This window comes from Podarcis cretensis (genome assembly GCF_951804945.1).
Source record: "Podarcis cretensis genome assembly, chromosome: 10".
Lineage (NCBI taxonomy): Eukaryota > Metazoa > Chordata > Lepidosauria > Squamata > Lacertidae > Podarcis > Podarcis cretensis.
Window position 1 is genome coordinate 39,676,690 of NC_137179.1, and position 27,403 is coordinate 39,704,092.

The following is a 27,403-nucleotide window of genomic DNA, read 5'->3' on the forward strand; positions in this document are numbered from 1 at the left end:
TGGAAATTGGTGCAGAAATGTGGAGAACTGAATTTTAGATTGGGGAAAAATGAGAAATTGATAGAACTGAAATTGACAGCTATTTCTGTCTCTGCCCCCAAGAAAATGAATAAAGGATTGGAGCTTTAATTGTGTCATAAAGACTCCAATCCTTTGCATCCAGCCCCAATGGATAGAATGGGATTTACCGTACTTCTGAACATAGGATTGTGCTGTCAATCCCCCTGATTTGTCTGGGGTTTAAGGTGTATATAATTTCTATGGGCTTTGTCCTTCATTTTCTGAATCAGTTTGAGCTAGAATGGACGATAAAAATGCATTTGGGTGTTATGAATTTATTAATAAGCATTCTATAGTAACTGATGGAATAACTCATCATCATGAATGTCAAAATGTTTTATATTGCAATTTACTTGTGTAATAACTATGGATAATTCAACATGGCTTGAATTATGAAATATCCTTGAAAGGCTTTATACAACTATGCTCTTCTACTTGCTGAAAGGATTGTGTATCACAGAGTAAACAATGTTGCCAACTCTTCAAAATTCTCAGTGGTGTACAATGCATAATGCTTAGAAACTAGATTTATTTTCAAATGTATTATTCCAATGAATTTTAAGTAGGAAAAAATCACAACCAAGAAACAACAGTGGCAAGAAAGACACAGTCACTTTCCATAATCTATTTTCCACACAAATAAGATTTAAGGTTGAAATAAGGTAACCATAAAGCACAGTTACTTAGAAACTAAATAAACACTACTTTAACTGCTGAGTCAGTAATATGAACTCCTCTTCAGTATGTATGGTCGTCGGGCTTTGTTGACGTGCAGTTGCCGTTTCAGAATGTAAGGAGTTTTCCTCTTCATCAGATCTTTATCTTGGCTTGCATTTTCAGGGTCATAAACATCTTGCTGAAGTAACTGTTGGTTATAACAAGATAATATGGAATCATTGTTTTCCTATGGATTTTTGGTGAGAGGAGCACATCTGAATCATATCTATCTATCATCTATCTATCTATCATCTATCTATCATCTATCATCTATGCTGCCTAAAGTTAATACCGTGTAATATGAGCCATTCAATTACTATAGAATTGTCAACATGAGTGAACAATTACACCAGCTTTCCCCAACAACTCCCATTACCCAATAGGGATCCCCCCCCAACTCCAACTGGAGAAATCATTTGAAATATTTAAGAAAATATTTTAGTTTCCTGTTAATTGTGTTGTTTCGAATGTATAATTATATCTGACTTACTTCCAATATTTGAATGTTTTATTCTGGATTGTTTTATTTGATGTTTTAATGTCTTGTAAACTGCTTTGAGATTCCCTCCCCCCTTAAAAATAGAAAGCTGTATAGAAATGAAATGAATAATAATAAAATAATACCCTTCGTGTCCTAAGGATCAGAAAAGTATTGCATGCAGAAATAAAGACTGACTGGATGTTACCTGCACTCCCTCTCCTTTTGAACTCTTTCCATCTATTTCTAGATGTATGGGAACTAGTTGGGGATTTGCAGTAGTCAAGGAGATGGGACTTCGTACTTTTTTAATGCCTTGTCTTTTAAAGTATTACTTAGCATACTGTGCTTCAGAAGTCAGACTCTGAGGTTTAAGGGCAAGACTGGGTCCAATACAATTTCCTTCATCATTTAGGAATAAATCTATGACATTCCTAATCAAGGAATAAAAATACCAGCCTGAAGACCTGTTAAACTATGGGCGGTCTTCATTCAATACCTTGCTAACTGGAAAAGAATAATAATACCTTTATTGTCATTGTACAGCCTGTGTGCAATGAAATTAAAAGAGCCTCCCTCCCGACCCCCAAGCACTCAATCTCTTATCAAACAACACACCACCTCACAAGTCAATTTCACTATGTTATTTTTCGTTCAACAGCCTAACAGTCCACAGATAGAAGCTATTTTTTAGCCTGTTGGTACAGCTGATTATACTTCTATATCTCCTGCCCAAGGGTAGAAGATTAAAGAGATGATGGCCGGGGTGTGAGTCATCCCTGAGAATTTTTCTCACTCTCCTAAGGCAACAATCCCTTGCAATGTCATCTAGCGGACTCAGGGGACAGCCCATGATATCATGTCCTTTATTCACCACCCTCTGTAGAGACTTTCTGTCTGTGGCTGTCAGGCCAGCATACCACACTGTGATACAATATGAAAGGACACTTTCTACTGTGGACCGGTAAAAGGAGTTCATCAGTTGTTGTTTAACATTAAAAACCACACAAATAAGTTCATCTGTGCACTCTATGAATAAAAATGGTTTTTCATAGTAATATGATCAAAGTAAAGCAAAACTTGGGTTCCCAGCATGATTTGACTTACCTCCCAGTGCTGAAAGGTCCTGCTGTGGCAGACTTTCTGAAGCTGGTACAACGTCAACAACGCTTCCAAACTAGAGCCATCAAGAGTAGAGGGAAACTGTCTTCTTGACAGGAGGTCTTCTTCTTCAACATCACCCACATCCTCTTCCTGGTTGTTTATGTTGCTGATGAGGTCACAGATATTTAGAAGGGTCATTTTCCACTGAGGAGGCTTCGCCTTGTTTATCTGAAAGATCAAAAGGCACAGCGTGTCAGATGTTCTTGCCTGCTATCAGTAGATAGTGCCACTTGAATAACAGAATAAGGTTTTTGAATGTGCTCTCAGGCTTCCATATAGCTGTTGTTCCTGTATGCTAAGAAGTGCTTCATATGTCACAGAAGGCTGAAGGCTTAACTGTGAGGATTAGGTTTTGCCTGCTATTCTGTTCTGCCATCCACCCTGCCCATATAGCACAGATTCAGCAGCTGTCATTCAGGCTGCAAGCTGACACAAGGTTAGACATGCTTCTCAGCATATCAGAATTTCATTTCCCTTGATTCTGAGAGTCACTCACAAAGCTCTAGATCCTGGCAGCTTGTTAAGCTCACCATCTGGGCCAAAATGATGGCATGCTAGTGATAGCATACATTCTGCGTGATTAAAAAAAGTTATAGGGTTCATCTTCCCAACCCAGTCATGGGCAGTTAATCAAATATATACCTCCTAGGGCTGTCCACTCCCAACTGTCATTGCTCTGTCTTTGAGTGATCTGAGCTTATGGTTGTATTCAATGCCAGTCATACTCAGAGTCAACCTATTGAAATGAATGGATATAGATTTTCATAGGTGTAATTTGAGTAGAAATGAAATGGTTACAATCAAGTGTCCTTAACTTTTAATCATATCTTGAATATCTACATTTCTGCTGATGCTTCTTAAAAATGTTAACTGGATCCTGATAGCTCTAAGGTTGGTTTAGACATTATTTACAAGTCTTTGTGCTTTGTAAATAGAGATGAATCCCTTAAGTAACTCAAGTAAACTTTGACTGTTTTAATACTGGATGCATTTTATTTGGAGAACTTCTAAGTTCCATCACTTGCCATCCTATGCAGTTACAGATGGGCCACCTCCCCCACTTTGAGCATGACATTTTGATTACAGATCACCAGTTTTTCTGTTTTAGTCAGTCTCACCTTCACTGCTTACCTAAACGATGTTCCTTGCATTTAAGAATGCACATGAGGAAAGTGTGTTAACATCAAAACACTTCACTTTTACTACACTGGGAAGGTTTTTTTGTCAGCTCATTAAAACTTTGTAACTAATTTTGTTAATTAGTTTGGAAAAAAGATACAATTCTCTCTCTGGAGCACTTTCATTCTATCGAGCAATTTTCCACCATGGATGTACAGAAACTGAATTGTTGACTCCAAATGCAAAACATTTCCCCAGACTTCTGCTATTTTGCCAGTTAAAATAAACCTTGTTACATCTGTGCTGTTGGATAAGTGACAATTCAAGAGAGCCTTAAGAGATTTTTCAAAGTGGAAAGCTTACTTCTAACATTCAGAATTTCTTTTCTTTGTACATATAAATTAGGGATGGTGTATATGTGGCCCTCTGGATGCTGCTAAGCTCCCATTATCCCTGACCTTGGTCCATGGTGGCCAGGACTGACAGGAGTTGGAATCCAACAACCTCTGGACGACCACAGGTTTCCCATACTTTCATTTGTCCCTTCATTTGTAGGACGAAAGATTGAAACTTGCTAGTAGACATAAATACGTGTGTTTTCTATACAGTATCACAAAAAGCTTGTGTTTATTTAATCTATTATTTTGTCATAACAATATCCACAGTTTCATGGAAAACTGAAATACATTATGTGATTAAATCCACATATTCAGGATTCTTTCTAAGATCCGGTAGTACCTCTTTTAAGACAACAATCCCCTCTAAAATGATCCATGGCTTCTGACAGCCTGACTGCACCCACTCTGTGATCTACACATCCTACAAACTGAGCCTTTTCATCCCACCAATATTAAATTTATCAAAGTTTTGTTTTAAAATTGCAGTCAAGACCTTCCTGAATTTTTTTTACCCATGAAGTGACAATTTTAATTAATTAAGAAAGACATTTTGAAGCAAGGTTACTTTGGAACTGAACCTGTCCAAGCCTTGCAGGATCGTTTGACAACTTAATTACCGGGATGCAATAACAGATGGGTCCAGGAAGCAAAACAAAAAAGTGGCAAAGCCCGGTCTTCTGAAAGATTGTTTAGGATTTCATCTGAATGATATTTTTTTATTGAGCATGAACATAAACAATTATTAAGGTACTCATAGACATCTCTGTTTTGCAGGGGTTTTGTATCCAGTGCTTGTCCCATGCAGAATTGACAGATTGAAGTTACTGGATATGATGATAATGGATTCATTACTTTCAGTGGGCTTACTCTATGTGCTTAGCTGGATACAACCCTGAATGCTCAGGTAAACATTCTTAAGGCAACAGCTGCTGACTTTGATGATCCAAAGCAAGGTTGGGTAACCAAAATGGTAACCAAAGGGGACTGAGTGAATCCCCTGTCAAGAAAGACTGCAGCATTTGTGTCTTTTTAGTTCAGAGAAAAAAGCAAGCAAGAGGCAACATGAATGAAGTTTATAAAATTATGCTTGGTATGAAGAAAGCGACTAGAGAAAAGCTTTTGTCCCTCTTCCATAACACTAGAAATTGTGGAAATCCAACGAAGTTGAATGTTAGAAGATTCAGGAGAAATAAAAGCAACTACGTCTTCCTGCAGCGTCTAGTCAAACTATTGAATTCACTCCCCTAGAAGGCAGCAATGGCCACCAACTTTGATGGCATTAAAATTTGTGGACTATCAATGGCTACTAGCCACACTTGCTTGCTCTACCTCCACAGTTGGCAGCAACAATGCTACCAAATACCAGTTGCTGGAAACCATGGGGCAGGAGCATGCTTCTATGGTCTTATTTTGCTCACTGGTTTCCCACAGGCATCTGGTTAGCCACTGTGAGAACAGGTTGTGAGTCGAAGACCTGCCACCCACATAGGATTATAATAAGAAACAAAGACACATTATTTTTGGTTAATGGGCAAAATAAGGCCACAACTTTATTGGTTACAGCATGTGAATAGTATTGGCTTAGGCATTGGATAAAACAGCAATACATGACTTCACCCCGCTCAGCAGGGAGTCATTTCAGGGTTAACAACCAGTGGGAGGAGCTTGCTGATGCAAATACAACTGGAAGCTTCCCCATGACGTCACTGGGGGTCGTGCCATGGCCCTAGCCACCAGCAGGGCATCTGACAGGATCCATGACCACCGGATTCCTTTAATGGAATACCCAAAAGAGGAGGGGTAGATGATGGGCATACCCAATCCTCCAACACAGTACACATATTCCAATGCCTTACCGCCAATACCAGAAAGTTGTGAAAAGTTGCTATGAGATAGGTGAAAAAACCAAGAGGCTGGTGCCAATTTGCCAAATGGATAAAAAAGTCCTATCAGGTCCGTTGGGCAACCAAGGCAACCAACCGAAGTCCATAGCAAGGTCAATACACAGAGGAAACTGACCTAAAGGGAAGGAGGGTGGGAGATGCATGCAGGAATAGACTGGGGACCAAGCACTGCCACGACTGCTTAAATGCAGCTAACCTCACCCACCAGCCAGCCCTATTGGCCCTATTTGCCCTTGGTCGCGGCAGTGGGGCAAATCAGAAGCAGGGAGCCAAATACACCTCCCTGCTGCTGCGGGAAGCTGCTCCCACTCACAACCCCTCCCCTCTGGGAAGAGGAGAGGCCTTGCAGGATCATTGTCTTGATCCAGCAGGCTATTCTTATGGGTTTAATGCCCTCCAGATTACAGGTCTAGAAGTCCTATTGTCCTTGATCCTTGGACCTTCTTTCTATGGCTGATAGGAGTTGGAGCCCAACAACATCTGGAGGGACAAGCAGGCTCCCCATGAAAATGAATGAATGAAAAATAATGGTCCCTCCAGAAAGTAACTATTTTGTGGGAGGGATTCATGGGCATACCAGAGATTTAGCCTTGCTCAATTGAAGTGGATTGAATGGGCTATGTTACTCAACAAAACCTTTTTTAAAAAAATAACCAAACTACTTTTTGAAGTTAGGAGAGCAAAAATGAATTGCACTGGACAGTGTGTGATGAATTAATGATTAATGAAAAGACATATGAACACCCCACACACAAAGCAGGATGAAAGCTCTGAATGGAAGACAATAAATTAACCTCTGCATATGCTTTGCACTAGCAAACTGGGATGAATGCTCAATAAACACATCATCTGGAGAAGCCCTAAAGAGAATCAGAGTGTGAAGTTTTCAAGAGTTGTGGAGCAATTTGCTGAAATGCAGAAGATGCATGTAAGAGATCTGGCTTTCAAAACAAAAGAAAAAGCCTGTCCAGGGAATCGTTTCATCACAGGAGAACACTAATTTAAAAAGAGGAAAAAAGAAAAAGAAGTAAAGCATTCATGAAAGTGCACGCACGCTGCCAGAAATAAATGTAACATTTCTGAATTATTTGTTTAAAATGTTCAAAATTGAGACAGCATGGCAGTTGGATTCTTTGTTGCTCAATCCTGAGGTTTGTAGCACTCAGTTTTCTTTCATGTTTATTTCTCTTCATCCCTTTATGCTGTTCAGTTTAAGGCCATTGGATGGGTTGTGAACCTAGCCATGATAATTCATCCCAAAGGATATCACACAAACCAGAAGAAAAGGTTTGCCTCATTAATGCCATCCTCTGGTATGCTTTACCAATGTGCTATCCATGTATTTTATCAGAATAAAAGAGGGTGGGGAAAGATTATTAGAGGATTGCTATTTCAGACAGCTGTTGGTAGATTGTTAGATCCATAGCTGCCAAAGTGCCAGAGTTCAGCCCACCATCATTTATGTTCAACAGGCTTTGGAGAGTTTGGCCTTCAAAAACCTGTTTGAGGTGACAGTAGGTAGTGGTGGCCCAGGGAAGGAAAAAGCATGTACATCAGAAGTAATGATGTATTTGTCATTCCACTTTCAATATCTAAATTTAAAAGTGCCAGCAATTTCCATTGTTATAAATCCGAAAGGGGGTTAGCTGAGTTAGTCTACTGTAGCAAACGCACACAAGAAGTCATGAGTCACCTTGAAGACTAAGCTTATTGACTAGAGCCGCCCATGGAAGTTTATGCCACAATAAATCTGTTTGTCTTTATGGGTCCACACAACTTCAGTTTGTATTTGCATCTCTTTTTGTTGAAACCAATTTGCTCATTTTTGTATCAGATAGGTTCTTTGGTTGTCTCCCCCACCCCCTTCCCCACATAAAAATATTCATGTTTTCTTTATGTTTTATACTTTTCCCTGGCAATTTAGGGCAGCTGCTAATGCCTCAGCAATCATGTATAACTGAGCTGGGGAGCCTGTGTCCTCCAACTAATGTCAATCACAACCAGCATTGCCAATAATAAGACATGATGGGAGTTCTAGTCTAAAAACATTTGGAGGACCACAGGCTCCCATCTCCTATGCTTCACTTCAGTGTGAAGACTAGGTGAGAGTGTATATTGCCTTTTGATGCCTTTGATCATGTCTTCAAGTAAGGCTTAGTCTAAATTTTCCTCCAAGGTATCACCCAGTTTAATCAAGAAAAAGCATTTTGTTGAGGCATCATCCTAACAAAACACAACCCTGTGGCTCGTTTGTGTGTGTGTGTGTGTGTGTGTGAGAGAGAGAGAGAGAGAGAGAGAGAGAGAGAGAGCGCCTCCCCCCCAATTATATTAGAGAACTCTTTTACAGCAATTAGTAATAGCAGCACAAATGCTATTTCTACCAAGGCCACAAGACTGCAATCATCTGATCCAGTAAAGACAAAGGTCCTGATCATTATGGATTTCAGGTGAAAGACTTGGAAAATGGTAATACTGACTATAGCTTGCCAAAATTTAGATTAAAATTTTGATTAAGTTTTCTTTCAGAGTGGGGGGATAACCATTTGTGTCTCAAGGATCCTGCTTTTAACCCGTGCAATAAATCTTTTGATGGCAAAACATTAACTATTCACTTACATTAAGGAGGTATTATTTGGGTACCCTTTTTTTGGCTACCTGCCTGTCAAACCATATGTTCCACATTTTGATATGTCACCTGTGGGATCCTGAGGCCATCCATTTGAGACCAAACATGAAGGATACAATATCCTCAAAATAAAGGAACCATCATTCATTGATTTCATACCATGGAAGTAATTTTTCTATCAATTTGAGGTTCACTAAAAATATGTTGCTACATGGATAAAACTAGCAGTTCTTGGAATGGATTTTCACTGGCTTGATATGCTAATTGCACACCTTTTAAAAAGTTATATCATTATTTGATTTTATGTTACCTTAACTTTCATCAGGTATATTCTGACCAGGAATATATCTTCCTCAAATAAATGTACTTCAGGCCATAATTCCATGCTGGCTGTTCAGTAAATGTATCAACAGTTCAGCTGAGAAAACATCAATTTTTCACTATCCCTTCACCCGTAGATTTTGGTTTTCTGCTGTCTTTGAAATTGAAGATAATTTTTGCACAATACCTTGTATAAAATATTGTAAAACTGATTGTGTGCTAAAACAAATATGTTTGAGAATTCATGCATTCTGTGGCAAAAAGGGGAAAAACATTACCTTTGATGTATACATATTGGTCAATAAATCAGCTTCTAAGGCTTTCATTTCCTCTTCTGAATCTGCGAGTTAATCAGAAACATATGTTTGCTATTTCATTATAAATCACTAGCATTTGGGTTTCAACACATAGGATTTAGGAATATCCTTTAAAGGGATTTTAGGGTTAAGCACTGGCTAAAATAAATGCTTGGCAAGTGGTTTGTTCTTTAATACACATTCCCTGATTTATGCAGTCTCTCTTTCTGGAAAAGTGCAGCTCAGTCATGAAAGCAGCTTATTATTGGTCCACTGCAACTTTTTAGGGCTCCACCACCATTTTTGGGCTCAGAACCCATTGATTCTTTGGGATGGGGGGCTAGGTTTAATGACTTAATTATTTTAAGTTCCTACTACATTTACCCAGAGGCACATAATATTTAATATTTAAATCCAAGAGGTCAAATAGCGTTGAACCTCTTTTTGGCAGAAAGGACACTTTTCACAGTAAACATTCCATATTCAGTGAGTTTGTATGTATGGATCCATGTGTCTAAAACAGTAAGAGATTTATGGTTCCACTGGGGTTTAGAGTTTTCTGCTAACATAGGTGACCCCTATACTAGCATGCTAGCAAGTCTTAAAGTTCCTTTTCCCCTTTTTCCTCAAGGGAAGGATAAGTCTGGAGGACCGATCCATGAATAAGAAGTAATTTATTTCAACACTGAATTGCAGGGGAAAATTTATTGCATTCCAAGAGAGGAAGGAGAAGAGCAACTAAGTTCATTTGGCCCCAATGCAGCTATGGTTTGCTGTGGCTAAGGCTGCAACCCTATGCACAATTATTGAGATTGAGTTTCATTGAAAGTACTGGGACTTCTCTCTAAATAAATATGAATAAGATCAAGATCACTGTGCCGTTGATAGCAAAAAATTTAATCATTAACTGTTTTAAGTCATAACTAGGATTGGGGGCCAAGATATACAAAGATGTACGAAGATACTTAAGGGGTATTATGTTGCCACAGGGTTTTTCCAAGGGCACCAGTAGCTGAAAACAACAATGAAATGGACTTATTAAAACTAATGACTTGGTTGGAACCACCCAACAATGCTCATAGTGATTTAACCTAGTAAAATTTAAACAGAATAATCTGTTGATCATATCTATTACAGTATTAAGTTCACACAATGAACACAGTATCTTTGGAATAGTGTTCTTAATAGGTCTATGGTATAAATTATAAGTGGCAGACAGATACCAACTTATAGGTGCAAGCCACATCTGCTTAAAATCAACATTTTTTTCATCATCTCTAATGGAGCTAGATTGCAATACAAATCATATGAGAAACGATATTGCTGAAAGAATGCTGCCCAAAGTAGGCAGTTATATTGTAGTGAAGGAATCTGGACAACTTGGTGTATAATAACAAAGAACATTGGGGTAGGGAGGAGAAGAGGAGGAGGAGGAGGAGGAGGAGGAGGAGTTTGGATTTGATATCCTGCTTTATCATTAACCTAAGGAGTCTCAAAGCGGCTAACAATCTCATTTCTCTTCCTCCCCAACAACAAACACTCGGTGAGGTGAGTGAGGCTGAGAGACTTCAGAGAAGTGTGATAGCCCAAGGTCACAGCTGCATGTGGAGGAGCGGGGACATGAACCCAGTTCACCAGATTACAAATCAGCGTATGTAACCTGAGGTACCACTGTATATCTCCAAAATAAGTGAAGACAACTCAGGGATGTGCACATTAGAATAATGATGCTAATGACAACTGAAAATTATAGTTACACTTGAGAACTGCTACTATAATCTGTATGAAAAGCATCCTGTTTCAATTCCACAAGCAGATTTTGAAACTTAGAGTCACCTTCAACCTCATGTCATACTTGGCATATCATGTCCTAAGGGTTAAAGATATGAATGGTAGTAGTATTTGCTACCCTGCTGTGTTCCACTTCATTTATTGTCCAGTTCTAACTATAAATACGTAAATCTAAGTATTCAGATTAAAAGCTCAGTGAGTTCAATGGCAATCATTCAATGTTCTATGGACTGTCTATGGATATCACTGGTATGATTCTGTCAAACTTAAGACACTGCACTGGTTTTAATGAAAGCTTTTTGGCAATTGCTTGCACTTCCCATTGGAATCCAGTGGGATGTAAAAGTACCTATCACTAGATTGTGCTTGAGATGATCAAGTACAAGGAATAGCAATGTTCTCAAATTGAAATATGGAATATTTGCATAAGTGTTCCCTTGGCTTTATAATAACAGCGGATTGCAATAGAACATTTGCAAAAGAGAAGTGCTATGCCATTGCAGAAAACAGCTCCTGCTGTTTTAAGTAGATCTAAATACCACTTTTCTTAAAACAACTTTCTTAACACTTAACAGCACAACTGGTAACAGAGAATTTATTTTTAAAAATAAAAAAGTTGAGAAAGCTCTGTTTCTGACACTGGGATGAGAACAGTTTATATCAAAGTATCCATGTTATCAACTGGGATAAGTACCCAATATCTGTAAAGTCCTTAAACAATGGTTTGTGTACTTTTGACATTTCTTCTGGTAGGAAAATGCAATATACTGATAAAAAGGGAGATAAAAACTGATTTTAAAAAGAGAGAGAGCTGTTAGGTGCTCCCCTAAACACTGTTTTTGAAAGTAAGATTCATTGGGTTCAGCATGACACAAAAATTGAAGTGTTGTTTAACTTTAAACCTCACTGATTTAAAAAAAGAATTTCTTTATTGTAACATTGTAACTGCACTGGATTCTGGGTTGCTACTTCACTAATCCACATAAAGATACAAAGGTTTAAGGCATATGCATTTTAAATGAGATTGGGAATACTTTTGCTCTAGTCTTGAACCATGTATCATAGAGTTTTGAACTCTGCATGAAGCAGCTGAATACTAAATACATCTTTACTCCATGAAATATTTCATGAATAGTCATGAAACACGTGTACATTTGATTTGAACTTGGTTTACCCTAGTTTATGTCTCTCTGTGTATCATAGGAATATCAGACTATTTTGCATTATGCACACTGCAGCTTTTTTCATTATGGGAAATGATATTCCAAAGTACAAGTTATTAACAGATAATTCTTGGGAGGTGAGGAGATCTGATTTAAAGCAGTATATTTGCATTAAATATCCCTGTTTTCTTTATTTCTTTATGGTGATCTGCTGCTACATTTACTTAAACCTGCATTTTCATTGAGAAAAGTTATTTCTGATCCTTTAAATTTATGTGAAATCAACCATGTCATTGATGAGTTTCAGCTGTGGACAGACTGGAAAGATGCAGTTTGCCCTTTCAGGAAATCTTGCCCAAAGTTTCAGAAAGAATCTTCTCTTTTACCTTGCAGCCATTCCTCACCTTATGAGCCAAATCAAGTAACCATACATTCTTATCCCATTCAGGGTGCTTTCAGATAGGAGTTGATTATGGATGGGTGTGCCCTCGGTATGCATGCTTTTCACAGCATCCATAAGATGTCAAGGCATCAAAATGTCAGTCCATTTTGACCTCCACCTCACTTAATCAGGATTTGCTTTTTATGGGGGAAATGCAGGGAACTCAGTTCTGGCACCTCTCAGGTGGGCGCCATTGCCATTCTAAGAGAACGAGGGAGGTTTTCATAGTGAACCTCTTTTTCAAGAGAAATAGCACTGTGTGTGTGTGTACACACACATATATGTGCACCACCTATTGACAACAACCCTTTTATATTTGAACAACCCAATAACAATATTAAGTGCCCATCTGAAAGCACCCTCGTTCTCACAACAACCTATGAGATAGATTACTTTCCTCTTTGTATTTTACCAAAAAAGAACTGAATTACAGGTTTAAAAAGTGACTTGCCCTAAAACTAGCCAGCAAACGTACAGTAGACCTGAGGACCAGAGCCGAGTTGCCTGTCTTCAAAATGGATCTACTGTTTGTTTCACATTAAAGGGTCTTATTTCAGTTTTGATCTAGAATCACCTTCTTTCTCCATGTGTAGGACTGAGCGCACCGCAAGCCTATCGAAGCCTGGATTAAGCCATAGGAATTTTTCATTCGGTTTCAGGTGTGGTTCATCAGTTTTCAGAGTCCTAGAACGAATCTTCCTCGATGTGGCCAACTGTATCAAGATAGCTTATAGTGAACTATTTTGGTACATTTGGTCCGGTTTTTTTAGCAGATGCAGAGGGGAGAAGCGTGCGCGCGTTGGCAATCACACGCACACTCCCTTGAAAGTTGTGTGTTAGTCTTGCGCGCACACGCACACTGCAATAAATATCCGAGTTTAGACGCCTCCTGAGAGCGGCTCCACCACAGCATCCGCCCTGCTGAGCGCCCAATCTTTGAAACTGACTCCCCTGCATGCGGCTCTCCCAGCTTAGCATAAAATCGTCCTGAGTCCTCCTCCTCGCCAGAAAGGGAGGCAAGCCCGAAAAGAGGCGCCCCTTGCCGTTCGCCCTGCGGAGAGAGGCTGCAGTAACGGGACTTACCTGAGCACAGGCTCCACGAGGCGAGCGCCAGGAGCATCGCGCACACTAGCTGCATCCTCAGTTTTGCCATGTTTCTTTCCCTCTAGAAAGTAAAGTCCGTACAAAGAAAGGACAAGCTGTGTGAGCGAGAGAGGGAGACACACACGCGGAGAGAGGGAGGGAAACGCACGGAAAAGAGAGAGAGAGAGGGAGAGAGGGAGAGAGTTGAGAGGTCTTCGGCTTTCCTACTGCCTTGAGCTGATTTCAGAAGGTCTGGACCATAAAGGGAGCTCTGGGTCATTCCCTAAGTATATAAGCGAGGGGGCTGATGTCATAAACGCATGACAGCCACTGTCTTTTAATGAAACACCCACCCACCCACCCACTCGCCCGCTCCTCCTTCCTCGCCTCCCTCCCCTTCTCCGGAGTGAAACTGACGCGCTTCGTTAATTGCGCTCCGCGCTTCTTGACGCAGAGAGAGGGAGAGGGACACCGGGAGGCATCGGGCGATAAGAGGAACAACAATAACAAGAAAGTCGAACTGCGATGCATATGTCCTATGCATCACATATAAGTAGTCTCACAGTTATCCGGTAGGTAGGATGTACCAGCATCATTATTCCAAATAATAATAATAATAATAATAATAATAATAATAATAATAATAATAATAAATATTGTGCAGCATTGGGAATTGGATCATTGAACCTAAGAACATGAGAAGAGCCTCCTGGATCAGGCCAATGGCCCTTCTAGTCCAGCAAACTGTTCACACAGTGGCTGGCCAGTTGCCTGTGGGGATCCCTCAAGAAAAACCTGAACACAAGAGCACTCTTCCTCTCTGCTGATTGCCAGCAACTGATATTCTGAAGCATTGCTGCCTTTAAATATGTGTGTGTGTGTGTGTGTGTGTATAATTACTATTATTTTAAATGCTTATCCCCACAGGCAACTGGCTGACCACTGTGTGAACAGGATGCTGGACTAGATGGGCCATTGGCCTGATCCAGCAGGTTCTTCTGGATCAATGGCCCAGTCGCCAATGAGGTGCAATAATATTTAAATGTATCTCATCAAAGATTCCAAGATGGATACACTGATAATGTATTCAAAATGTTATCATTTTACATATTTGATGGAGGGGAACAAGAATACAATCGACATATTGCAGTCGTTAACGGTCGTCAACTGGTTTACCACACCTATCAGCTAATCACCCATTCCCACCACCCTTCTGAGTAATACCCCTCCCCACCCTCCCACTATATATAAGGGTCTGGTGACTTCTGTTTCAGTGTATCTGAAGAAGCGTGCATGCACACGAAAGCTCATACCAAGAACAAACTTAGCTGGTCTCTAAGGTGCTACTGGAAGGAATTTTTTTTATTACAGTATTTTGTTTCGATATGTGGTCCAGTTAACTTTACATGTCTATCCAGAAGAAACCCCAGTAAGTTGAAGGGGGTCTATTCACAAGCAAGTATGCATAGGACTGCACCCTTGCTGATATATAATAAATAAAAAAAATTGGTTTACAAACAAGTATGTGACTTTGTTTCTTTCAACATCAGTTGCACATCAAAATATGCAAGCTTCATACTTCAGGAGGGAAAAAATAATCAAAAACTAAGCTTGTAAAGAATTGTTGAATGATTTAATATGAACATTGCACAGGATATTATTAGGTAGACCCAGAAGATGAATGAAATGAACATACACTTGGCCATGGTTAGCATAATAAGTCAAGTTTATTCATCTATCTACCTTTCTTCCATTAGGGGGCATAGTGGAAGTATGAGAAAAACTCTAACCTCCATGTGGTCAAAATACACTTTGCTCCATTGAGCTTATTGTACAAACCAACACGACAAGTGTGAAACATTTCTCAGGTTTGTTTGCTTTTTCTGCCGTAACTTACCTGGCTTGGAGTGCATGCTGCAATGGACATGATCACTCAGCAAGAAATGAAACATGGATTTCATTAATGGTGAAGATGAGGATAAACAGGTATAGGAAAAGAACACGATGACATAGCCTGAAATCTGAGTCATGCATACTCAGAAGCAAGTCCCATTATATTCAACCGGGCTTACTCCCAGGTAAGTGTGGTTAGAATTACAGCCTAAAACTTGAATAGAATATTGATTTCAAATGTAATTCCTCCATCACCACCCCACCCTCAAGACTCTACTTCCTGAAGACAGGACAGAGATTCAGGAAGTTTGCACCATCCATTTAAAGAACATCTTAAAATATTTCCTAAGAAACCTGGGAACTGTAATTTCTTAAAGGTGTTTCAAATCTAAGCTCTGAAAGGGGAAATCTACAGTTTCCATAATTTTTAAAGAGGGGTGTTTTGAATGCATGGTGTATACACAGTCTTAGAGTGCAATTCTCTGCATGTCTATTCAGAAGGAAGCCCCATTTTACTCTCAGATTGCAGCCAACCCTAAGGGTATTGTAGAGAAGCATGCTGTGAGAGAGACCTGCTTACTCTTAACATCAGGAAACACACCCCTTCAAGCAGTTTTCTTTTCCTTTTGGAAGGTAGTCGTTTCGCTGCTAAGTAGATAATGTTCTTTTCAAAAAAGGCAAAAAGAAAGTAGGCAGTCATGACAAAACATTGCAGAAAGAAAAGTCATTTTCTGGCATGGGGTGTAGAGTGGGATATCATCAGCTGGCAATGCCAGCTGGGTGCAAGATGAACACACAAACGGGGGCCTCTACACACACACACACACACACACAGCTTGACAGTGCATATGACAGACCCTCCAAGTGTCCCTATTTTCCAGGGACAGTCCCAGATTTACAGAAGCCACCCTGGTTTCTGATTTGATCCTGGAATGTCCTGCTTTTCCTTAGGATGTCCCTGTTTTCATTGGAGAAATGTTGGAGGGTATGGAGTTATCCACCACCCAAGCCATCTGAAGGCAGCCCTGTATAGGGAATTTAATTTTTTTTATGTTTAATGTCTTGCTATGTTTTTATATATATTGGAAGCTGCCCAGAGTGGCTGGGGCAACCAAGTTAGATGGGCAGGGTCTAAATATCAATACTATTATTATTATTATTATTATTATTATTATTATTATTATTATTATTAAATAGGATGTCCCTATTTTCATTGGAGAAATGTTGGTAGGTGTGATATCGGCTTCAATGCAATCTGAAAGCAAAAGGAGAGGGATTAATTTTACAACCTGTTATGCCTAATGGGTTACAAGGAAAGAAAGATCGCCTGATTTTTCAAAAGAGTTGCTGATAACTTACACCATCCTCATTAGATGTACTAGTATTATTTATAATTTATAGTGCACCATCAATACCCATGACAAAGAAATTGCACCACCATAGCAAGTCACTATCCCTTCCCTTGATGTGGACCTAAGCTCAGAACAATGCTGCACATATCTACTTAGTCCTACTGACTTCAATGTGACTTACTCCCAAGTAAGTGAGTCTAGGATAGCAGCCTCATTTCAACAGTTCTGGGTTGCTTTAAGCCTCCTCCCATACTTCATTTCCTCACAGAAGACTAGAGGGTTTTAAAAACAAATGAAATAAATAAAATCCTGCTCTGACAGTGTTTGATTTAATAATGAACATTCATTAGCATACAATGCTGGGTTGGCAGGAGCTGGGACCAAACAATGGGAGCTCACCCCATTGTGGAGATTCGAACCGCTGACCTTTCGATCAGCAAGCCCAAGCAGCACAGTGGTTTAACCCACAGCACCAACCTAGCAGTTCGAAAGCATGCCAGTGCAAGTAGATAAATAGGTACCGCTCTGGCGGGAAGGTAAATGATGTTTCTGTGTCCTGCTCTGGTTTTGCCATGCTGGCCACATGATCCGGAAAAACTGTCTGTGGAAGCGGACAAACGCCAGCTCCCTCGGCCTGTAAAGCAAGATGAGCGCTGCAACCTCAGAGTCATATGCGGGTGGACTTAATTGTCAGGGGTCCCTTTACCTTTAGCATACAATGAGAATCAACATGGCAATTTCATAAAGGGAATCAACTATATCCCCTAGAGGACTAATGCTGCATACTCTGGCACCACCTACAAGATCATGCAGTTTTAAACAATGGAATGACTTTTCTCTCTCTCTGGCTTAAGTAGGCAAATTATTGGGTACAAAAAGGACCACTCATGCTCTTGAGGTTGTCTCTCAGAACAATTCATGATTCAGTCTACTATGCATTTCCATTCCAGCTAATAGCCTTTGGATTCTCCTCTATTTTTATCTCAAATTTGGCACCTTAGCAGACAAGAGTGTTTTGCACCAAAGTCTTCTACACCTTTGCATTTCCCTCAAAATGCACAGTCTGTCCTTGCTATATTTTTAACAGGCTGGAAGTGGTCTGGCACTATTGATCCAGGGCGCAGTTTCATTTTCTCCCAAACAAAACTGAATTGTGACCAATAATGTTAGAAATGGGAAGAAATTTAAAGAACAAAGTGTGAGGCTGCTTATTCTTACTGTTTTCTCCTAGGGATGGGGGAGAAATTTGATTCAGTTCACATTTAAAGTCCCATAATCTGAGACAATATATTAGCTGAAGCCCAACCATCCATTGAAATTCACATTTCTCTGAATTTTGCACTGCAGTTGTCTAGCCAAGTACAGCGGTACCTTGGGTTAAGAACTTAATTCATTCTGGAGGTCCGTTCTTAACCTGAAACTGTTCTTTACCTGAAGTACCACTTTAGCTAATGGGGCCTCCCACTGCTGCTGCATCGCCGCCACCGAATTTCTGCTCTCATCCTGAAGCAAAGTTCTTAACCCGAGGTACTATTTCTGGGTTAGTGGAGTCTGTAACCTGAAGCACCTGTAACCTGAAGCATTTGTAACGCAAGGTACCACTGTAATGTGTACAAAAATGCATATAGGAGAGTAATGTGCGCCCATAAATGCATATATTAGTACATTATGTTGGGGGAAATGAATTTTAATGGGGGAAATCATTTGCAAGAATGTGTTAGTTGGAAAATTGCATACAAAAATGTGTATATAACGAGAAATTGGCACTAAAATGCTGGTGAATTTTCATGAAGAGGTTTTTTTAGGGGGACAGGGTGCAAATCTCTGGTGATGTTAATCTTTGTCTGATAGACTGGTGTAGATTATAAAAAGGCTGCAATGCTTTGCATGCTTACCCAGGAGTACCACTGAGCCAGAGTTAACAGGATATTTAAGAAGTGGATGTTGGTGAGCACAGAGGTACCTGCAGATGCCACACTTGTGACCCCTGCTACACATTTATAAGAGCAGTCTATGCCAAACAGTATGGCAATATTCAGTGATGAGTTCTCATTATGCCTATAAGGAGCAATATGCATGTTTTGTAATGAAGATAGTAAATAAATGCCTCTGGATGAGCACAACTGAGCTTCACAAGCCACATGCTCCCTCAACTGTGCATCTTTAGCCTGTACCTCACTTGATGGCTTGACAGATTAAAGCAAGGCTAAGATCAAGTGCACTGCCTGCTTGATCTAAAGTACAAGGTTGAGTGTGACATATAAGGAAGCAGCCTGGGAAAGAAGCAAATAAACAACAATAAAAATATCAGTTGAATCAGCTGTGAATTTGGAATCCATAGACAACAGTGCAGTCCTAATAAAGGTTTGAGTCCTGCTGTAGAACCAGTGCTAGGAATACTGCACTCAGTAGGTATTTACTGGTGTCTGTATGGTGGCAGCAAACACTTTGGAAAGACATTATTTGTGAAAGGAGCAGTGCGCTTGGCAACCACAAGTTCTCAGGAAGCTGCAATGTAGCCTGCTTGGTTGATCAGTGGTGGTGAACAAAGCAGAGAAATTGAAATAGACAGTTTCACCAATCCCTCTCACTGAGGAAACATACCCATCTGGCTAAAATGTTGCTTCACCATACCCACAACTCTATCCTAGGTATGGCGGTATATGGGTCACACTGACTGGAAAAAAATTATGCAAACATAATGGGGTTTGTTGTAATTTGATCATAGCTAGCCAGTGCAACTCATGAACAGAATTGCATTGTCATTTGCTTAACACTATGCCCAGCTATGGCTGCAATTTTAAATCCACTTATCTGGGAGAATGTCTCAATGAAGTCAATTGGCTTGACTTCTGAGTAGATAAGGACCTCTGCTACAGTGTTCTGCATTTTGAGCTTTCAACTTTGGTCCGTGCATTTTTAAGTGCAAAGATTTTGCTTCAATTCACTGGTGGAGGAAGAGGAGTGGGGGGGGGAGCGCACTGCCCCCGGCAGCACGATCCCGGCAGGGTACCATCACAGCTGCCCTCCTCGCCCGCGCTGGGCACCACGTCCCCCCAGGCAGCGTGCCCCGCCCCCAGGCCGTGCACCATGCCCCTGCGGGCGGCGTGTCCCACCCCCAGAATGTGCGTCAGCCCCGCCCCGCCTGCTTTCCGCCCCCCAGTGCCGGAGCATGAAGCTCCATCACTGCATCAATTTATCTTGGGCATATTCAAAGGTTTGACCTGAAGAGGTCATGATAATACAAACCAACCATACAGTGGCCTTGATCTTCTCTAATTGCAAGGATGAAACATGAAATTTCAATCATGCCCTACAGGTGAACAACAATGCCCCACAATGACATCCCTGTAATCACGCCTTCCCCAATCTGTCAGCCTCAAAAGCTGCCAGTAAAATCACAGTATAGCTACAATCCCATCCAGATGCATAAGCACACACTTCTGATTCAAGCAGAACTCTTGTTGCTACACAATTGCAGACATGTGTGAGCCTGAGCATCTTAATTGGTTGGAAACTCAGTGGAGTCGCACAGTGTTCTTTTGGCAAGGTGGGGGGCAGTGGGCGGGGGTGAAGAGCTCAGACATGCCACTTGCCAGCACACTACATAGACTTTCTGATGACAATGCCCAAACAGATCTCTGCTAGTCTAGATGACAAAATGGGATCTCGAAAGATGAAGCCAAATCAGCAATTGTGTTCCCAGGCGCAGTGGGCTGGGTTGTTGGATTGGGGTGTTATAACAACAGGACTAATATAATGGGATCAAATTGGTGACAACTTTATTGATTACAGATGTCAGTATGTTTGGCAAAGTCATTGGGTGTGTATCCTGAATCAACCAGCTTGTTTGCTTCAGGGTTGATCCTGGGTTTTTGGATCACCCTATGATGAGCACCAGGACGCAGGTGGCGCTGTGGGTTAAAGCCTCAGCGCCTAGGACTTGCCGATCGAAAGGTCGGCGGTTCGAATCCCTGCGGCGGGGTGCGCTCCCGCTGCTCGGTCCCAGCGCCTGCCAACCTAGCAGTTCGAAAGCACCTCCGGGTGCAAGTAGATAAATAGGGACCGCTTACCAGCGGGAAGGTAAACGGCGTTTCCGTGTGCGGCTCTGGCTCGCCAGAGCAGCAATGTCACGCTGGCCACGTGACCCGGAAGTGTCTCCGGACAGCGCTGGCCCCTGGCCTCTTAAGTGAGATGGGCGCACAACCCCAGAGTCTGTCAAGACTGGCCCGTACGGGCAGGGGTACCTTTACCTTACCTTTATGATGAGCACCACATATGGGCAATCTCTCCAGGATGCCATTTTGGGGAGTTCTATGACCTGATAGTCCCTGTCTGAGCACTGGACGGAATCTTCTCCCTGTACCCTTTTAATTTGGTACCTGATCCACAGACGGAGGAAATGGGGGTGGGGTTACAACCCACCTTCTTGAGAAGACTAAGGATCCTACCCCATGCCCTTTTCTGCTAGCAAGTTGTGACTATTGCAGACAAGCCCAATTTTGTCTGCAGGGAAATTCCTCCATGGCACTGAATATGATGACCAAGTAATTCCATAGCAAATACTTTCAAACAAACTGCTCATTTCCTTCAAGAAGGGCCAGAATTTGGGTAGGATAAGGGACATCCATTTGCTGACTGCACTGCCCGGTGCAAAGCAAAATCAGTTTTTATGGATAGGAGGTGGACTTGTTTGAAGCCAGACAAGGAAAGGCTTCATTCAGGTCCACCTTGAGTGACTTGCCCCAAACTGGCATGTGATCAGGCCTTTCAAATTTAAGGGTGGCCTGCAATTGGCCAAAAAAAGATTTGACCTTTACAGGCCTCTCATGCAGCCAATGGAGGAAACACATTATTCAGCAGTCACACGAGAGCCAAGGATGCCCCCGTCCCCACCCACCCTGCCATGTTTTTGATCCCATCAGGCCTCAATTGTTGCCACTTGTCAAAATGGTAAGTGGGCTTTCTGGCACAATTAGAATAAGGTAGTTGGTACATCTCTCCTGTAGTGAATCAGGAGTTTGAAGGGACCCAAAGGATCATCAGAAGTGCTTTTCATTCACTTCCAGCTTTGCATTCATAAGAACAGCACTGCTAGATCAGGAGAGTGGCCCACCTTGTCCAGCATCCTATTCTCAACCAGAAGCCTGCAAGCAGGGCCTGGTCTAAACCATCCATTGAGAAAGCTTCCATCTAGGTAAGCCCTGAATCTCAACTGGTTAAGAATGGGGAACCTGCAGAAGCAAGAGAAGATGGCATGATGGTGGTACTAAGCAGTTAGAGCAGGACATGAATGCTGTACTCCAGAATCTCAAAGTTATTTGGTGGGAAAGGAAAATGCACAAGCAATTAGGCAAAGCTCACAATGATATAGTTGGTACTGCAAAGTCCAGAGGGCTGGTTGAAGTGGGAGGAAGCTGGAACATCCAGAAATCCTTTTGCTTGGGAAGTCAAAATACCTGGCACTGCCAGAAATGAGTAAGATTTGCTTTGGCAGGACAGTCTGAAGATCAGAGCTTTACTTTCATCATGTTAGGGGTTGTTGTTTTGTTTTCAAAGCAGTGTCACACATCTCCCAAATGATTCATCCAGTAATTGATTAATACCTGTTTGGAAACCACTGAAAATTTAGAGTTGTTTGCTAAATAACATTTTTGCAAAATTATGATTTATTGTTACATGACTTGTAAGTTGGGAAGGGTGATTAGTCATGGCATCCACATGCCATTTCTTGAATGCTTTTGATTAGATCTATTAACTCTGCTGTTTTTACAGTACAATTCCTATGCATGTTGAGTCGTAAGTAAGTCTCACTGTGTCCAACAGCATTTACTCCCTGGTGTGTATGTTTATAGGAGTGAAGTCTGAAAATAAAACAATGATTTAAAAAAAAATGTAATAAGGCTTAATTTCAATGTGATCATAGTCTTGTGCCCTGGTTTTAACTCCTTACCTAGTTGGGGAAAGTTTCAGATCCTTCAAATACCCATAAGTGGATATATTGCACAATGTCAGATTTACGGGGGAGATGTCCCAGCCTGTTTGAAACTGACAGTAACAGATTGGACAGATCACAAATTCTCACCAGTGACCACAGCCTGCTAGGAACTCTATGAAACACTGTGAACTAATTTTTATATACAGACTCTGCATATCAACTGATAAAGAGATATGCATATTTTGCCTTTGCTTTGATAGTTAGTTATACCAGGTATAACCATACATAATAACAGTCATCAAACTAAATCAGTCTGGTTCTTTGCAAATATGGCATGCTGCAAACAAAATAATTAGCATGTGTGCACAGATGAAAGTACATGTCTCTTGCTACTTATTGAAATAACCATTGTCAGTCTGCAGTGTGCTATCATCAGGCTTGCAAAACCCACCTGCCTGTTGAGAAGGGATTGCTCCTTCAGGCTGCAATCCTATATAAATGTACCTAGAGTAAGTCCTACTGTACTAAATGGAGCTCACTTCTGAGTACACATACATATAATTACACTGTTAGACTGCATTCACACCATTCATTTATTAAGTCTGCTCATCTTCTGTGGTGGTGGTATTGCAACCAGGCCACAGCCAGGCCAGTGATCTGACAAATGGCAGGCCAGATCATCCAGCTGCTGGCAATTGGCCAATCCTAGCAGGCTTCAGACAGGTGTTCCCCGGGATTGGCCCAACTGACCACTTGGGCCCGCTCCCAGCTCTCTTCCTCAGATCTCCCACGCCTCCCTTATGTTCACAAAAACAATGGCCCAAAGTTTCCTTTGCCAAATTGCTAATTACTTTTTCTGGAATCCATACTGGTAATGTGGGGAACAAGCATGGATGGGCAGAACATTTTTTTGTAGCCACAAACATGAAAAACAAACCTGTTTGAAATTCACCAGAAATCATTTAGATGGTTCTCAAGTAATGTTCAGATTACTTGAGAACCATCTAAATGATTTCTGGTGAATTTCAAACAGGTTTGTTTTTCATGTTTGTGGCTACAAAAAAATGTATTTATGTAAATGACATATTTCCTCACGGTGAAACATAACATCCAAATGAGCTGAGGCTTGTCTTTGCTCTAAAGGAGGCACATGAAAGCAGAACATTTCAGACTTCTTATAATTTGCCTTTAGCCCTGAAACTATATGAAAAGAGTCCAATTCATTACAGATTTTATAGTTGTTGTCAAAGCGTTTACCACCATGAATGTTGAATTATCCTCACAGAGGCGCTGTTTATGGATTGTTTATATTTAAAACGCTTCCAATATGGTCAGCAGTTTGGTGGCTGGGAATCAACCAGATTTATCAAGATTCATTTAGGTAATTCTTTATTTATTCCACACATTTAAAACCTCAACCGCCACTTTTATTTGCTAATTGCTTTATTATGGTACTTTTATCGTCATTTTAATTTTGTCAACTGTCCTGGAACCAATTTTGGTAAAGAGTGGTATATAAATATTTTATACAAACAAGGAATAAAAACAAACATCCGGTCGAGGAGAGAACTAGGTGCATATTTCAAAGAAAGTTCATTCGTCATAATAGTCTCACAGGGATGCCAACACCTGGCCTTAAAGGGTTTTCTGTACCTATAATCGCTAGATGGAAGAGACATCCTGGAGCACTGTAATGGGGAAATATATACTTAGTAAAAAAAAACTTCCTGTCAGACAACTATCAGAAGCACAGGAACCCTGAGTCAGGAGGTGGTACCTATAACAGGCATCACCAACTTGAAGTTTGAGGGCCCTAAGCGCATTCTTCTGACTCTGTGGTGCCCTCCAGATATTTTGAACTCCAACTCCCATAACCACCAGCTGCAAAACTGGGTTCCATTTAGAACATCTGGGCTGGTTACCAGTACATTTCTGGGCCCAATCCAAGGCAAACAAGTTAGGCACCAAACATTTGAAAGAACACCTCCATCCCTACAGATCCTCTCAGGTGTGGGAATCGAAGGCTGTGGCTGTGGGAGAAGAAAGACCCTCTTGGGGTGTTAATGCTGTAATCCTCTCCATCATAGGCTCAAGTTGTATATATGTGTAATTAAACCATATCTCCCAAAGATTCCACTGTCTCTCATTCTGAAGGAAAGATGAACCCTGGGTAAATGCCTGGAACTCCTGGAATCTCACACTGCTCAAAGATATGGGTGGCATGCAACAATAGCAATAATAGTTGTTGCTGCTGCTGCTGTTGTGGTTTATTACATTTGCACCTCTGTTTTACACATTGTTCCCTTTGAGTTGCCACCTGCTTAACTTAGTGCTGCTGTTGCAGCAACTACTCTAAAACTATGAACTATCTCCTCATTTTTGTGCCATTTTAAATATTCCAGCCTCACTCTTTGAAGTTTAAATTTCTTTTCTTTTCTTCTTGCTTCTTTGGCTTTGACCACTGGAGTTGACCTCTAACTATACTTCCCAGCCTTGGAAATACCCTATACAGTGGTAACTCGGGTTATGAACTTAATTCATTCTGGAGGTCCGTTCTTAACCCGGAACCATTCTTAACCTGAGGCACACTTTTACACTTTTACTAATGGGACCTCCTGCTGTCGCCGCGCTGCCAGCATGCGATTTCCGTTCTCATCCTTGGGCAAAATTCTCAACCTGAGGTACTACTTCCTGGTTAGCAGAGTTTGTCACCTGAAGCGTTTGTAACCCGAAGTGTTTGTAACCCACGGTACCACTGTATCTGTGGCTTGGACATGAAGTTTAAGAGCAAAAGAGGTAACTTTTTGTGATTGGCATATCCGTTAATATGCCATGGCTTTGAGCCTCTGGCACTGCTGATCAAGTGGGATGGCCTCAGAGCTGGAATATTCCAAACTTTCTTTGTAAATTCTTGCTATGCGATACCCAAATGGTTTCACTCTCCTCTCCTCTTTTGAACCTAAAGGAGATTATTCATGGTAATTAGCTAGAATTGTTCCATTGAATACCGTATTTTTGCCCTATAGGACGCACCGGCCCATAGGACGCACCTAGATTGGGGGGGGGGAATAAAGGGGGGAAAATATTTTTTCCCCAGGCACGGGGCTGGGGTGGGGGAAGCCGGAGCTTCCCCTGACCCCAGCCCCCAGAACGGGTCCCAGAACGGGTCCTCTGGGAGCTTGCGGGGCTGGGGGCGGGGGAAGCCCAAGCTTCCCCCAAACCCAGCCCCCAGAACGGGAGCCAGAGCAATACCAAAGCTGCGCGCAGCTTTAACATAGCTCTGGGAGCTTGCAGGGCTGGGGGGATAGCTTCCTGAAGCCTGGAGAGTGAGAGGGGTCGGTGCGCACCGACCCCTCTCGCTCTCCAGGCTTCAGCGAAAGCCTGCATTCACCCCATCGGATGCACACACATTTCCCCTTCATTTCTGGAGGGGAAAAAGTGTGTCCTATAGGGCGAAAAATACGGTAACTGAAAATTTGAATGGATCCACAGGGCAATATATGAGCTGCTCAAGTTGTGGACTTCTGTGCTCAGTATCAAGTTCACAGTTTTTGCTGAATTACAGAAGCGGCACCACCATCAGTACAAATGTTGGGCAAGATCACAACCATTTGGAGTGACATCTCTCCCAAACGGACATAATCATACCCCCGATTGGTGTTGATGGCAGGGCACCTGTGGGCGTGCCCACTCCGGGGTGGGTGGGTGTGCTTCTGCCACCTGAAGCAGTGGCCTCACCCTGCCTAATGCCTGGGGTGGCTCCCACATTCGTGGTGGATTTACACTGGAAAGTCTACACACCACTCCACTTACTGCCCCATTGTCATCTGGAGGGGCACACTTGCACTACTGCACAACAAAAGCGAGACCAAAACTCCTGGAATGTTTGTGGTATAAAAAATTACAGGATTTCAGCTGGAAGCTGAACAGGGCATGCACTGACTGGGAATGAAAGCAGTATGTCCTCTCTGAAACCTTTGCAGGTGCAAATAGTCTTGAACGCATCAAACCACCCCAGTACTATCATGACTGCAAATTATCATGAATGCACAATATATTGGCATCCAGAAGGGCCTATAGGAAGCTGTCTTATCTTAAGTTAAAAAAAACCCATTGGTCCATCTAGTTCAATATCGTCCACACTGACTGGCAGCAGTTATTCAGGGTATCGGACAGGCTACATTCCCAGCCCTGCCTGGAGATGCCAGGGATTGAATCTGAGACCTTCTACATGCAAAGCAGATCTTCTGCTTCTGGGCCACAGCCCTCCTTCATAAGCTAGAAATCTCGAGCTGGACATGTGTTAAATGGATTGACTGTACCTTGGTCCCAACACAGGTTTACTCCAACCTGAGAGCTTGGTTAAGACTACTTTGGGTATTTATGTCAGGAACGAGATTGAGATCACAGATTTCCTCATTTGTAGTGCAGCTTCTTAGACACCACGCTACACCGCTTTCTGTTCTGAAGTAGTAATTGGCTAATTGTACAAATGTCAGATAAGCCGTAGCTGTCATAATGTTACCTTTTATCTTTGTAATAAGAGAAACCTAGGACCATAATGTAAAACTGCCTGTTGAAACAATCTGCCTATGATATTGTAAGTCAGACAAAGAAAGAGGGGAAAGGGAGGGGGAAGTAAGTTAATGTGTATTGGA

At 41.5% G+C, this 27,403-nt stretch overlaps 1 protein-coding gene across 1 annotated transcript; it reads right to left on the reverse strand.

The window, feature by feature from the left end:
* Positions 1 to 560: 560 nt before the first annotated feature.
* On the reverse strand, positions 561 to 13,887 carry NTS (neurotensin). Its single transcript, XM_079993989.1, has 4 exons — positions 13,563 to 13,887; positions 9,066 to 9,127; positions 2,363 to 2,587; positions 561 to 925 (listed from the first exon to the last, which is right to left on the reverse strand). The coding sequence occupies exons 1-4, from the start codon at positions 13,630 to 13,632 to the stop codon at positions 779 to 781; spliced, it is 504 nt and encodes a 167-aa protein (XP_079850115.1). The 5' UTR covers positions 13,633 to 13,887; the 3' UTR covers positions 561 to 778.
* Positions 13,888 to 27,403: the final 13,516 nt, after the last annotated feature.